Source organism: Carettochelys insculpta, chromosome 28 (genome assembly GCF_033958435.1).
Source record: "Carettochelys insculpta isolate YL-2023 chromosome 28, ASM3395843v1, whole genome shotgun sequence".
Taxonomy (NCBI): Eukaryota; Metazoa; Chordata; order Testudines; family Carettochelyidae; genus Carettochelys; species Carettochelys insculpta.
In genome coordinates, this window is record NC_134164.1 from 2,927,754 (window position 1) to 2,940,667 (window position 12,914).

Genomic DNA, 12,914 nt, shown 5'->3' on the forward strand with positions numbered 1-12,914 from the left:
TGTGGCACCTTTGAGACTAACAACTTATTGGACCATGAGCTTTCGTGTGTAAAACCCACTTCCTCAGGTCAAAAAAATACAGAGTGGTGAAAACAGAATCCAGGGCTTACATAGTGGGGGGGAAGGGGGAAAGGGGGTTACCTGTCAACAAGAAGGACCAGGTAGTGAAGCAAATTAAGTAGGGTGGATCTTGTTCCTGTGAATATCACAGGTGGAGAAGTTGTCTTTGTAATGCATAAAATAGTTGAGATTGCTGTCAGATTTGCAAATGAATTCCGGTTCAGATGTCTACCTCTGTAATCTTGTGGTAAAATTCTGTTGTAGAAGAATGGCTACTTTTAAATCCACTATTGAATGTCCAGGGAGGTTGACCTGTTCGTCTGTAGGTTTTTGTGTATTCCAATTCCTGATGTCGAATGTATGTGCCTTCATCTTTTGGCACAGAGACTGTGCGGTTTGTCCAACGTCCATGGCCGAGGGGCCCTGCTGGCACATGGTGGCATATATCACATGATGAATAGTAACAGAGAGGAAGCCGTGCTAGTCTATACACTATCAAAACAAAAAGCAGTCAAGTAGCACTTTAAAGACTAGCAAAATAGCAAAATATTTTACTAGTCTTTAAAGTGCTACTTGACTGCTTTTTGTTTTGATATCACATGATGTGGATCCCATTAGGAATTGGATCGTATCTCTTGAAGCGGTCTGTGAACTGGCTGGTGGCACTCACCGTGCCCTTGAAACCAGCCGTGTGCCTGTGCAACGGGTTGCATGTCGTTTGCATGTACTAAACATGTTTGGCTCATCATGTGGTTTCTTCGTAACATTATTATTGTGTAAAGGGCAAAAGGCACAAGAGAACAGGCCAGCATTCCCTGTAAGCTGAGCACTTCCCAGGAGAGATTCAGGTGCTGCCCAGCAGGTTAGCAGAGTGCCCACAACGGAGAGCACATGCTTCTATTGGCTCGTGCTTGGGTGCCCATAACAAAAATTATTCCACACATGGACAGAAAAAGTTAGAGGGAACTCTGGGACAGGAGGAGGGATTTAAAGAGGAGACCCACATAAGAGGCAGAGGGCGGGGAGGAATGGAGAGATGGAGAATTGCTGGGGTGGGAGAGGGGAAGAAAGGGAAAGCATGTCTCATTACTCCTCTGGCCTCATTCAGCTGGCCCAGAAGGTTGGTAAGCTGTAGTTTATCCTGTTTGTAATCTTCTTCTAGTGACAGGGTGACCTCCTCCATCCTCTCTTCCCAAGACTGATCCAGCACGTACTAACCCAGGAAAGGGGCCACCTCTCTGCCATGGGTAGCACAGGGGCACTGCTGCAGCAATGCCAGTGTAGCACGGTAGCATAAAATGCTTGTACATCGACGATCCATGTAGGTCATCCACCTCCCTGAGGAGTGGTGAGTAGGATGGTAGAAGAAGTCTTCAGTTCATCTAGCCACCTCCACGCCAGGGGCTGCTTCATCTTAATGTCAGCAACCCAGCGTGTGAATTTTTCACACTCCTGAGTGAGGCACCTAAGTTACTGTAAATGTTATGAAGTCCTGTGGCACCTTATAGACTAACAGATACTTTGGAGCATAAGCTTTCATGGGCAAAGATCTGCTTTGCATCTGATGAAGCGGGTCTTTGCCCACGAAAGCTCATGCTTCAAAGTCTCTGTTAGTCTATAAGGTGCCACGGGACTTCTTGTTGTTCTCGAAGATACAGACTGACATGGCTCCCTCTCTGATACTTGTAAACACTATCAAAACAAAAAAGCAGTCAAGTAGCACTTTAAAGACGAACAAAATAATTTATTAGGTGAGCTTCCGTGAGACAGACCCACTTCTTCAGACCATATCCAGACCAGAACAGACTCAATATTTAAGGCACAGGGAACCAAAAATAGTAATCAAGGTTGACAAATCAGAAAAAAAATTATCAAGGTGAGCAAATCAGAGAGCAGAGGGGCCAGGGGGTGGGGAGTCAAGAATTAGATTAAGCCAAGTATGCAAAAGTATCCCCCTGACGGTCGTGGTGAAAGTCTGGATTTCTACATACAATTATTTGACTCCCCCCCTGCCCCTCTACTCTCTGATTTGCTCACCATGATAATTTTTTTTCTGATTTGTCATCCTTGGTTACTATTTTTGGTTCTCTGTGCCTTAAATATTGAGTCTGTTCTGGTATGGCTATGATCTGAAGAAGTAGGTCTGTCCCATGAAAGCTCATCTAATAAATTATTTTGTTAGTCTTTAAAGTGCTACTTTACAGTTTTTTGTTTTGATAGTATATAGACTAGCATGGCTTTCTCTCTGTTACTTGTAAATATTATGTGTAGCTCAGGTCTTGGTCCTGATTTTGCTGTAGTGTCAAAGTTTTGGCTGCATACTCACCATCTGCTCATTTTTTTTATTGGTTCTCCATCTCTTCCCCCCACCCGCTGCTTATCTTAGAAGACATCACGTCACCCTGGAGGCAGCTCCTTTATCACTGGGAGAAGAAGCCGATCTGCATCACCCACTCAGGAGAAGCCTGTCTCCCACCATGAGAGGCCAAAGAAGGTATTGTTCCCCGGGAATGTGTCTGGGCAATGAGTGTGTAAGGACTTCATGTTATGGGGTGGAAGAAGGGAGAAGAGGAAGAGCTTGTCTATACAGTGGGGAAGACTGACCCACTCAGGGTTGATCTGCCAGAGTTTGATTTAATGTGCCTGGTAGAGATGTGCAAAATTGAACTATCTGGGGTCAGCAGTCAACCCCTGTGCTGCTCGCTATCATGAGGAGTAAGGGAGGTCAGTAGGAGAAACTCTTCCGTCGACCTCCCTCTGGGTGGATGGCCAGGTAAGTTGGTTGCAGATAAGTTGATTCTAGCTATGCAATTGCTGTAGCTAGAACTGTGTATCTGCAGTCAACTCACCTGCCTACTATAGACCAAACCGGAGTGGTATCTGCTGGATGTGCCACTGCAATCCAAAGGCATTCACACCTGGAGATTTGGCCATCGGGCTGCTTTTTCAAATGGCACTGTATTGGAAGCACAGCCGTCAGCTCAAGTCAAGCACTGCACGTCCGAGGGAATGCATGGGAGCAGAGGTGTTCATGTGACATGTTTGTAAAGTATGTATAACATTTCCGTCACAGTTGTTCCAGATGGAGGATAACAGTCTACTACTGCTGCCAGCTGGTAGAGTTACTTCCTTAGCTGATGTGAGAGGAGTCTGTACTGTGGTACTGAAAGCAGTGGTTTCACAGGCAGCTGGCATCTTGTGCTGGAGGTTATTATGCTCACAGATTTTGGAGGCTTTGTTTTCAAGGACTGAGAAGTTTTGCATAAAAGTATTTTGGCCAGGAGGCTAATTGTAAACAACAAAATAATTCATAGTAACAAGGAAAGTGCTTAATTAGCCAATTAATCCAAGTCATGTGGATCTTGCCCTGCAGTGCAAAACTAATCAAGGAAATAATATGAGACTTTATGGATCAAATTCTGCCCTCGGTTATCCTGAAGTCATTTACATTTGCACTAGCGGAGCCACAAATGGAAGTTAGCTTGTTGCACAAATCCAGCCAATTGTGCCATGCAAACTGGAGGAGAAAACCCAGAGGTCTTGCTCCATCACTTTTATTTTGTCTTGTTTTAATACTGCTGCCCTCCATAAATAAATAAACCACTCCAAATCCAGCACTGGCTGGCAGTAACCAACCTCTACAACTCCCCCGCTGTCTGTGGGGTGATTTCTGTAGAATGAGTTTGGTGGGTCTCAGGTGCAGATTCATGTCCCTTCAGATCTGGGTTAAGACACGCCAGACAGTACGTACAAGCACTGCGCCATACCTGATTGTAATCACACAGAGGAGACATCAGTTTCCAGAGATGCTTGTATGAATTCACATGCCCTCCACCGCTGACTCTGACTGGGTAATTTCCTGCTGTAGACCAGGCTAAAATGCACCCGGATTTGTTTACTCCTCTTGTGAGTGCAGCTGCTGGCAGGGAGGGAAAGAGACAGAGCCTCCGTGTCATGGATAGAGAGAGCTGGCGCTTGGCACAAGGTAAACAGCTGTAATGGAACATGCTATTTTTAGCCAGCACCAGCCAGAGGGGTTGGAGGAGGGGAGGATAGGGGATCATGGTGATTGATGGGAGCTTTGGAGATCTCAGCTGGAATTGTAACTGGCTGGCCCTGCGAAGGTCAGGGCTTGTGAGATGGTTTCTATATTTACACGGATTTTGGCAGTGAGGGCAGAAGGAGCAGGATCACTCTCATGGACCTGGCAGGTAGGAGCCGAGGTGCCAGTCTCCAGGCTGAAGCTGGAAAGCAGGTTGGCACTGGAGGGGAAGCGAGAGCGGGGGAGCATGTGTTTGTTGGCAGGCATTTCTGTCATCTGCACAACATGCAAAAGGTCACTGGTTCAAAACCATATGGAAATATTGTATCTTACTGTTGCCACCTCTGGGTGTCTCAGTTCACAGCTCCTCCCTGCTTTGGGTGGATCATGACTGTGTGTGTGTGTACAGCACCTAGCAATCCTTGGGCACTACCCCAATGCAAATACAGAATCATAATCATTCCCCATTGCAGATGGGGAAACTGAGGCACAAAGCTGGTAAAATGCAAACCTCTTCTCTGGGGCAGAGGGCGGAGATAAAGCAGTTGATGTGAGGATGGTACTGAAGGACCCATTCCTTCCCCTCACCTCTCATGGAAGTCTATGGGAGTCATAGGTGCCCAGCTGCATACAGGGTCAGCCCTAGTTAGTTGTGAAGATGCAGGAATGGAAAGAATTGCTACTGAATACAGACAGTATATGTGCCTTGGTAGTGGAGCTCTGTTACTCTCCAGAGTAAGAGTCTAGTGGCTAGATCAGGGGATTGCCCCTTGGGGCTGCTTCTGCAGATGACCTTGGGCAAGGTCACTTTGCCTCCCCTTCTTAACCACTTGTAATATAAGAATTGCAACACGGAGCTGTCTCCCCAGGAGTGTTGTGAAAGGATGCATGTTTGTAGAACTCTTTGGGAGCTTTGATGCAAAGGAGCTGGGTATATTAGGGATGTAATTTACTGTATTGGTAAAGACTGTCAGCTGTCCTGCCCTCTCACCTGGCCTTCAGAGGAAGATTTGAAGCCCTGCTAGATTTTGGGTTCATCCTTAGTTGTTAGTTCTCTGGCTAGCAAAGGATTTTTACTGCTCCCCTTCGCCATCATGTCTGAGTTTCTTCCATGTGAAGTGGATAACAATATCAAAGTACCTAGTAAACATCATATTGCTGTAGAGTTTATACCCATGTGCCAGGGTTCCTTCTGATATTTTCCGTCTGGGGGCAGAATAAATTTTGTATTGTGCACCAAGGCAGATACGGATATGTGCACCACCAGTAAAAACATATTGTAACCACTGTGGATGGCTGGGGGCACTCTACTAAACAGCTGGGCGGCACCTGAATCTCTCCAGGGTGGCTGCCCATGCACTCAGCTTACAGGGGATGCTGCCCATGGGAAATGATGATATTGAAACGTAATTCCGTTACCCATGTTTTAACAGGACTCAAAGAAAATGTCCCAGTTTGGTTTAGGAGAAGAGCGGGTTTTACGCTGCTCTGGAGTGCCCCAGACAAGTGTGAGCCGCTTGCAGTCCTGTGAACGCAAATGGACTTATGACATTTAGCCTTGGCCCACATGCTGAATGGGTCTTTCAGGAGAGAAGGGCAGATGGAGGGGACAGCCTTGTGACCTAAGCTTGGCATTGGAGCTAGCTAGACTGCTTTAGCACCCTGAGTTCAACTCTTGGATGGCTCATCCGGGGCTGGGGTCATTTCTCTGGAGTCAGTTGTTTTCAGCAGTATTGCACAGAGGTGGATCTTAACCACTGAGTACTATGGGCTGCTCTCATCGAAGAGACCCTAAAAGGAGGGCACCCTGTCGGCTCTGCATAGTCATTACAGACCCATGGCGCATTTCAGAGTAAAGGGGATTTGTTGCATTATCCCTGGTCTAAAGATTCCTTCCTTTTTTTCCACTTTTCCCTGCTGTGCAGCATCCCGGAGATGGCTGCATTTCCGCTGAGCTGTATGTGCATAGGACCTACGCCCAGAATCCTTACCTAGGCCTGAAAGCTGCGAGTGCTTCTTGTGATGCCTGTCACATACTCCCATTGATTTGCAGGGGACTCTTCGCTCTGTGCCCCACAGCAGTTGTTTGTGACATTAGGATCATGACCAGTGTTCCCTCTAATTTTTTCCATTCATGGTCAGAATAAATTTTCTTATGTGCACCAAGGCATGTGCGGATATGCACTTCCCTTAGAAACACAGAGTGCTGGCTGTGTATGGCTTTGGGCACTCTGCTAATCACACCATCTGTGGGCACTCTGCTAATTGGCACCTGAATCTCTCCTGGGCAGCCACCCAAGTCAGCCTACAGGGAACACTGGCCGTGACTTTGTATTTGTTCTTTACTGAAGCAAAATTCTGACAGAAGTAAAGAGGGTATTGAAATGATGGAAAGAAGGAATAAGGAGCTTGGAATTTAGCTTTCTGAATTTGTAAGGAGTTCTGTCTGGGAAGGAATAGCTTCCAATATGGCCCCCTAAGCTGTGCTAAATAAGGGCTCACAGTTTGCAAGGAGTGTTGGCTACACTAGAAAGAACCTGTGGCACCTGCATGTCAAAGTGCGTCAGTGGACTTGGGCGCACAGGGCTTGGGGTGCAGGGTTGAAAATAATAGACATCCTTGCTTGAGCTGGAGCTGTGGCTCTGAAATGAGGTGATGGGGGAGGAGGGTCTTGGATCCTGGGCTCTGGCCCAAGTGGGAATGTCAACAATGCTGATTTAAGCCATGCAGCTTGACCTGAAAAAGCCTCAGTCAATTGACTTAGCCTCCAAGACTTGGTGGTGTGGGTTTTTCTTTGCCATGGGGACATACCCATTAACACAATAGATGCTGATGGCATGACCATACTAGTCTTTATGTCTGTCCCTCTCAGGAGCCCCCAAGCCCTGGTATCTTCAGCAACCCAAACATTGCCTTTCACTCCTGCGGTTCCAATAATGGGCCTCTTGTTTCAAAGCTCTTTGGGTTTTTTCCTCCCACCACACTAGGGCCTTAGCCAAAGCACTGTCCTGGGTTTCTTTGTGTTGGCATTTCCAAAGTGTACACTCAGGGCTCAGCCCTTCAGGAGCCTGTGTACATTTTGAAAAGAGTGCAAGAAAATCCTGAATGCTACCCAGGCGCTGAGCAAGCTACAGACCCACACATCTGCCAAGAAACTAAAAAAAAAAAGCTCTGTTTGCTGAAGTTTGTCGTACACCTGATGCTCCCAGAAATGGATGGAAAAAGGACTGTGTCCCCTGTAAAGGGAGATTTTTTTATGGGCTGAATTTTTGGGGGGCCAGATTCTGCTCTCTCTTCCAGCCTTCCACCACCTATTTATATACATAAAATTCAGCTCAATGGTATATTATTTATATATAAGTATGTCTCTATCTATAAATATGGATATAAAAACAGCCAGATTGTCACCCCCGGGCTGTTGTTGTTATTATTCACACTGCAGTTACACCTGGGGTCATTATCCAGGCCAGTGTCCCATTGTCCTGAATGCTCTACATGTAGAAAGAAACAGTTCTCTAAAAAGTTTACCATCTAAATATAGAAAGGAAATGACTTGCCTAAAGTCACATGGCAGCGTGGTGCTAGAGCTAAGAATAGAGCCCCCTTCCCAAGCCTAACAAAATAGTCTAACCGCTAGACCACACCGCCTATTTATAGGGTTTGCACTAGCTGAGAATCTGGTGCAACATGCGGAGGTCCTAGTGTGTGTTAGAAAAGGCTGAGACCAGGAGATCTCACATCCAACCCCCTTTCTGTTGTGTGGGCCTGGTAGGGTTCCCCTCTGTGCCAGACCAAGATCTGCCTGCTAGCGGTTTGTGTCCACACTGGGGCGATCAGCACCCAGGATATTCTGGGCACTGCCTGATCCACGCTTGACTCAGCCTCAGCCACGGCGCCCAAGCCCGGAGCCGGTTCCCAGAGGGACACCCCTTTTGCCCTGCCATCGGCGGAGCCTGTCCAGCCCTCCCCCCGCCCGGCAAGTGCTTCGGCTTAAACAGACAGAGCGGCAGCAATTTAGGAACGAGCGCTTGAAATCCTGGGCAGCGACCAGCCCCCTGAGCCGGGTGAGCGCTGGCGCCGGCGGTGAATGAGCGTCTGAGGGCCTCGCCCTGCAGCCCAGGCGCTCGCGGGCGCAGAGCTTCTCTCTGGTGCAGCCCTGGAGAGCCGCTGCTTGTGAGCGGGGCCACGAGGCCTTAGGGCCTCCCCTCCCCTGGCCGCGCTGCGCCTCTGGCCTGGAGCAGAGAGCGGCAGAGACTCCACGGACGAAGCTCCCGCCGCCAGAGCCCGGGAGCAGCTGTAGGGAGCGCGGTGCGCGCAGGGCGGGGAGGGGATGCGCGCCCCGTCTGGGCAGCCGGGGGATCTTGTTTCGCTCCGCCTGCCGTGAGGGAGCTCCAAGGCGGCTCGGTCCCGCCCCAGGGCGGACCCAGCCCCCCGTCCCCGCCCCCCGCCCGGGCCCGGGGAGTCTCGGAGCTGCCCCGGGCCGAGGTGCCCAGCCCCGCTGCCGAGCCCGGCCGGGGGAGCGCGCGGGGCGCATGAGGGCGGCGGCTGTGGGGAGCCGGGCTCGCCTCGCCTGGCCTCGCCGGCCTGTCGCGGCAGGGAGGGCGCGGGGCCTGCAAGGTAGGGCCGGGCCGGGCCGGGGATCGGTATGTGCCTGGGGTGCGGGGGGTTCACTCCTGGCCCCTCCCTCCTCCTGCAGCGGCTCGGCCTGGCTCTGCGCTCGGGGTGCCCCCGGCCTGGCAGGCAGGCGCCAGCGCTGCGGGCTTGCAAAGGGGGGCGGCCAGGGGGGCGCTGGACCCCGCCGGCCCGAGGGGTGGCGAGCAGGGCAGCCGGTCGGGGCCCTCCCTGGGACGCACCCCTGCGGGCTGGGCGAGCGGCCGAGCCGCCAGTCCCCACCCTTCCCCAGTGGGAACTGACACGTTTAAATGCCTGGGCCGAGGCGCTGCGGGGCTGGCACGGGGGGTGGGGGTGGGGAGCGCTGCTGCCAAGCCAGGCGTGGGCGGCACAAAGGAGCAAGGTGGGTCTGGGGCAGAGCCTGGGAGCCGCCAGCTGGTTCAGTGCCTGCAGCCTGGGGGTAAGGGCCCAGGACAGTGCCTGGGAGACAGTCAGCCCCACTAAGGTGCCTGCCTTATGGGGTAACTAGGGGTCAGGGATCCTGGGGGGCGGGTAACCTGACCTCTCTGGGTGCCAGGGCCCCAGGGTGACCAGTTACCCCCACCTCTCTGAGTGCCAGGGTCCCTAGGTGACTGGGTAACCTGACCTCTCTGGGTGCCAGGGTCCTTAGGTGACTGGGTAACCCGACCTCTCTGGGTGCCAGGGTCCTTAGGTGACTGGGTAACCCGACCTCTCTGGGTGCCAGGGTCCCTGAGTTACAGGGTAATCCAACCCCTCTGAATACCAAGGCCCCTACGTATCCAGGTAACCGAAGCCTTCTGGGTACTGGTGCCCCTGCCTAGCCAGAAAGCCTGACCCCTCTGGATACTAGGACCCCTGGGTGGCCTGGTAACCCGTCCCCTCTGAGTGCCAGGGCACTTGGAAGACCTGGTAACACAACTTCTCTGGGTTTTTGGGTAACCCAGCCCCTCTGGGTGCCAAGGCTCTGGGTAGTAGCTAACTTGACCCACTGAAGTCTCAGGGAATAACCAGACTTGCCCATTCCCTGGATGTCACTAAGGCTGTGTCTAGAAGGGGGCCTGGTAATGAGAGTGTTGGGAGATTACTAATGAAGTGCTGTGGTGCATATACAGCACTTCATTAGGCTAAACCTCCCCTGCAGCAACTTTCAAGTGCGGGCTTGTAGCCGCAGGTCAGCCACAGGTCCTTCGAAGTCTCTACTCCCTTCTGCCACTTGGTTTGGCTTTTTGATTCAAGCAAGTGAATGATCCAGAGAAGCTTGAAAAGAAGCTCCTGACTGAGCAGGGGAGGAGAAGGAGGCGGCTGTAGGCCTGGCCCGCTGGAGCTCTTTGTGTTGGCTTGGAGTAGAACTGCCATTCCATGTCTCCTTCCTTGCAAGGCTCTGGTTTTAATGGAGGAAGTGGCAGCTGGTCAGGGTGCAAAGTCTGGCCTCTGCAGGGCTGATTTTCCAGAGGCCAGAGCCAGATTCCCAACTGCTCAGCACCTGCAAGTGGGGCCACTTTTTCAAAAAGAGCTGAGGACCCGTGTGCTGAGTTCTTTACAAAAGCAGGTCTCTTCTTTTAGAGGCCTAAATTGGAGATGAACTGTGGAAAATCTGGTCCTAATTGTGGGTGCTGAGTGCTTGCCATGTGTGTGCAGACACACACACACACACACACACACACACACACACATATATATATATATATATATATATATATATATATATATATATATATATATATATATATATATATACATACACACACACACATTCCTAGATGCAGCCAGATGCAATGCTCAGTGATTTGTCATAACCTCTGCAGTGCTGAAAACTACAGGAGGTTCTCTGGGACTTCATATATGAAAGACCTGTGGCTTGGAGCAGGAATTTCTGAGACCTGTCACAACTGCTGCAGGAGTGGTTCTCAACATATTACATATTGTGGGCCACATATGCAGGTCACAAGGTGTTACCTGGGTGGCAGGGCCAGGGCAGCCCAGATGCCGACCCCAAACCATTATGCTGCCTGGTCAGCTGCTTGCCTAAGATCCTGGACTCTGCTGTGTGGGGCCAGCTGGCTGCCTGCCTTGGACCACTGCCATACGACCATCCCAGAACCCTGCCATGCTGCTGCCAGAGGCTTGGAGCTCCTGGGGCAGGGTGATTGCCCTGGGCTCCTGCAACACAGGATGGGCCAACTGTCCTGACCCCAGACCCCTGCCATGTGGCTTCTCCAAACCAATGAGGTTTCTACATAATAGGTCATAGATCTAGGCTATGTCTACTCAGGAGTGCTTTGCTGGTATAGAAATACCCACGTAATACACTGGCAAATCGCTTCTTTCTGTGGACGTAGTTTTTATCAGCAGGGCTGCACATTGTACCCGTGCCTGTAAAACCACCCTCCATGAGTGAAACAAGTTCTACAAGTTCAAAAGCATGCAGCCCACTGGGGCTTTCTGTGTGGCCCATGAGATGTTGTTCACTGTTGCCCACACACAGAGTTGCCAGATTGCACTGGCTTCCATCTGCATGGGTGTTTTCCTACCGGTATTACTAAAGTGATGCACCCATAAAGCCGGGACATGTGGAGTGAGGTGTGTGCTTCCTCTGCAGCCAATCACAGCACTGCTGCGGTTCACACCTTGCAAATTCTAGATACCCAAACATAGCGCAACTACCTTGTTCCAAGAGACTGTCTTGGGTATGACCATCTGGTGGCCCACTGAGATGAAGGAGGGCCACTCCTGCAGCCCACTCACTAACCTAGGTTGCCCATTGCTGGTTTAGCTGGTATATCTGTGTTGACACTTGGAGCTTCTGTTTGTACAGCTAGGTTGGGCAGGGATCAAAACTGTTTACACCCAAGTGTGTGTGTTTACTCATTCCACATACTGCACAAACTGTGCTAGTTCTGTCTTGTGCCATACTTACCTTGACTTGTGGGATACAATCATGACAGTGCTGGCTCATGCAGCATTTGCTTTTTCACATTGTATACTGCAGTGTCAGCAGTAAATTTGGGATTTGCTGCAGTTCTGGATCCATGGCAGTTTTGGGATCCAGGCTGCTGCAGCTTTCTGTCAAAATTCTTCTTACTTACGCCTCTGACTCCCTGCTGTACGCATCCCCCCCTCATGACTGATGCTTGCTTTGTTTTCTGTAGATGTTACAAACAGTGCATGGAGGAAAGTGCTGGAGACGGAGAGTCAGGATTCCTGGTTCTGTATCTAACTTACACTGACTTTCTGTCAAACCTATGGCAAAGTCGTACCACTGCTCTGTGCCTCAGTGTCCCCATATGTAAAATGGGGATATAGATACTGAACTCCTTAAACACATTGGAAACTTCTCATGTAAGCCACTGAGTGCTTACTTTTCTTCTTAGCGAAATGGACTACAAGTCAGAACCTTTCATTCCCATGCTCGCTCTGCCACTGATACATAACATGACCACCACCAAGTAGCTTAACCTCTCCATACCTCGGTTTCCCCCTCTGTAAAGTGAAGGCATCTGTGTGTCCTTTGGGAATGGTTGTGAGGATTAATGAGTTAATTAACATTTGCAGTCTTACCACCCAGATAATTAAAGAAAACATGAATCAGGCTCAGAAAAGCATGAGGATGGCTAAAAATCATGAGATTTCAAAAGAATAAAGGTTATATTTTTTTAAAAAATTGTCTTCTGGATGTTGAGACTTTAAGGGTCATGTATGTAAGCATTTATTTTGGAAATCATGAGAGGTGGAAACGTTTGTTTTTAAGTGAAAGTTTAAAATCACTTGCTTCCAGGAGCTGGGTCTTTAAAAAGAACACAGCTATCAGGAGAGTTAGTAGCACTTAATTCAGGCTTCAAAACACTGGCCACCCATGTTTTTTGTAAACTGCAACGCAGCCCCTGGATTGCCATAGATAACCAAGGGCATTATTGGGCACAATATTCCAATTCCACGTGATTTGAGGGATTACAAAGTTTTTGTTAACATGACACCTTTTTTTGGGGCAGGGTGACAGCAGAACAAGGGGTAATGGTCTGAAGTTACAGAATGAGAGGAGTAGGTTGGACATCAGGAAGAACTACTTTACCAGGAGGGTGGTGAAGCACTGGAATGCGTTGCCTAGGGAGGTGGTGGAATCTCCATGCCTAGAGGTTTTTAAGTCCCAGCTTAACAGAGTCATGGTTGAGATGACTTAGAT

General features: G+C 49.9%; 1 protein-coding gene across 2 annotated transcripts in view; it reads left to right on the forward strand.

Annotated features, from left to right (window-relative positions):
• MLLT6 (MLLT6, PHD finger containing) overlaps positions 1–12,914 on the forward strand; it is a 72,692-nt gene that overhangs the window by 20,716 nt on the left and 39,062 nt on the right. For both annotated transcript variants that reach the window (XM_074978781.1, XM_074978780.1), the window contains exon 7: positions 2,447–2,554. In XM_074978781.1, the coding sequence (XP_074834882.1) occupies positions 2,447–2,554 (108 nt within the window). The remainder of the gene's footprint in view (positions 1–2,446; positions 2,555–12,914) is intronic.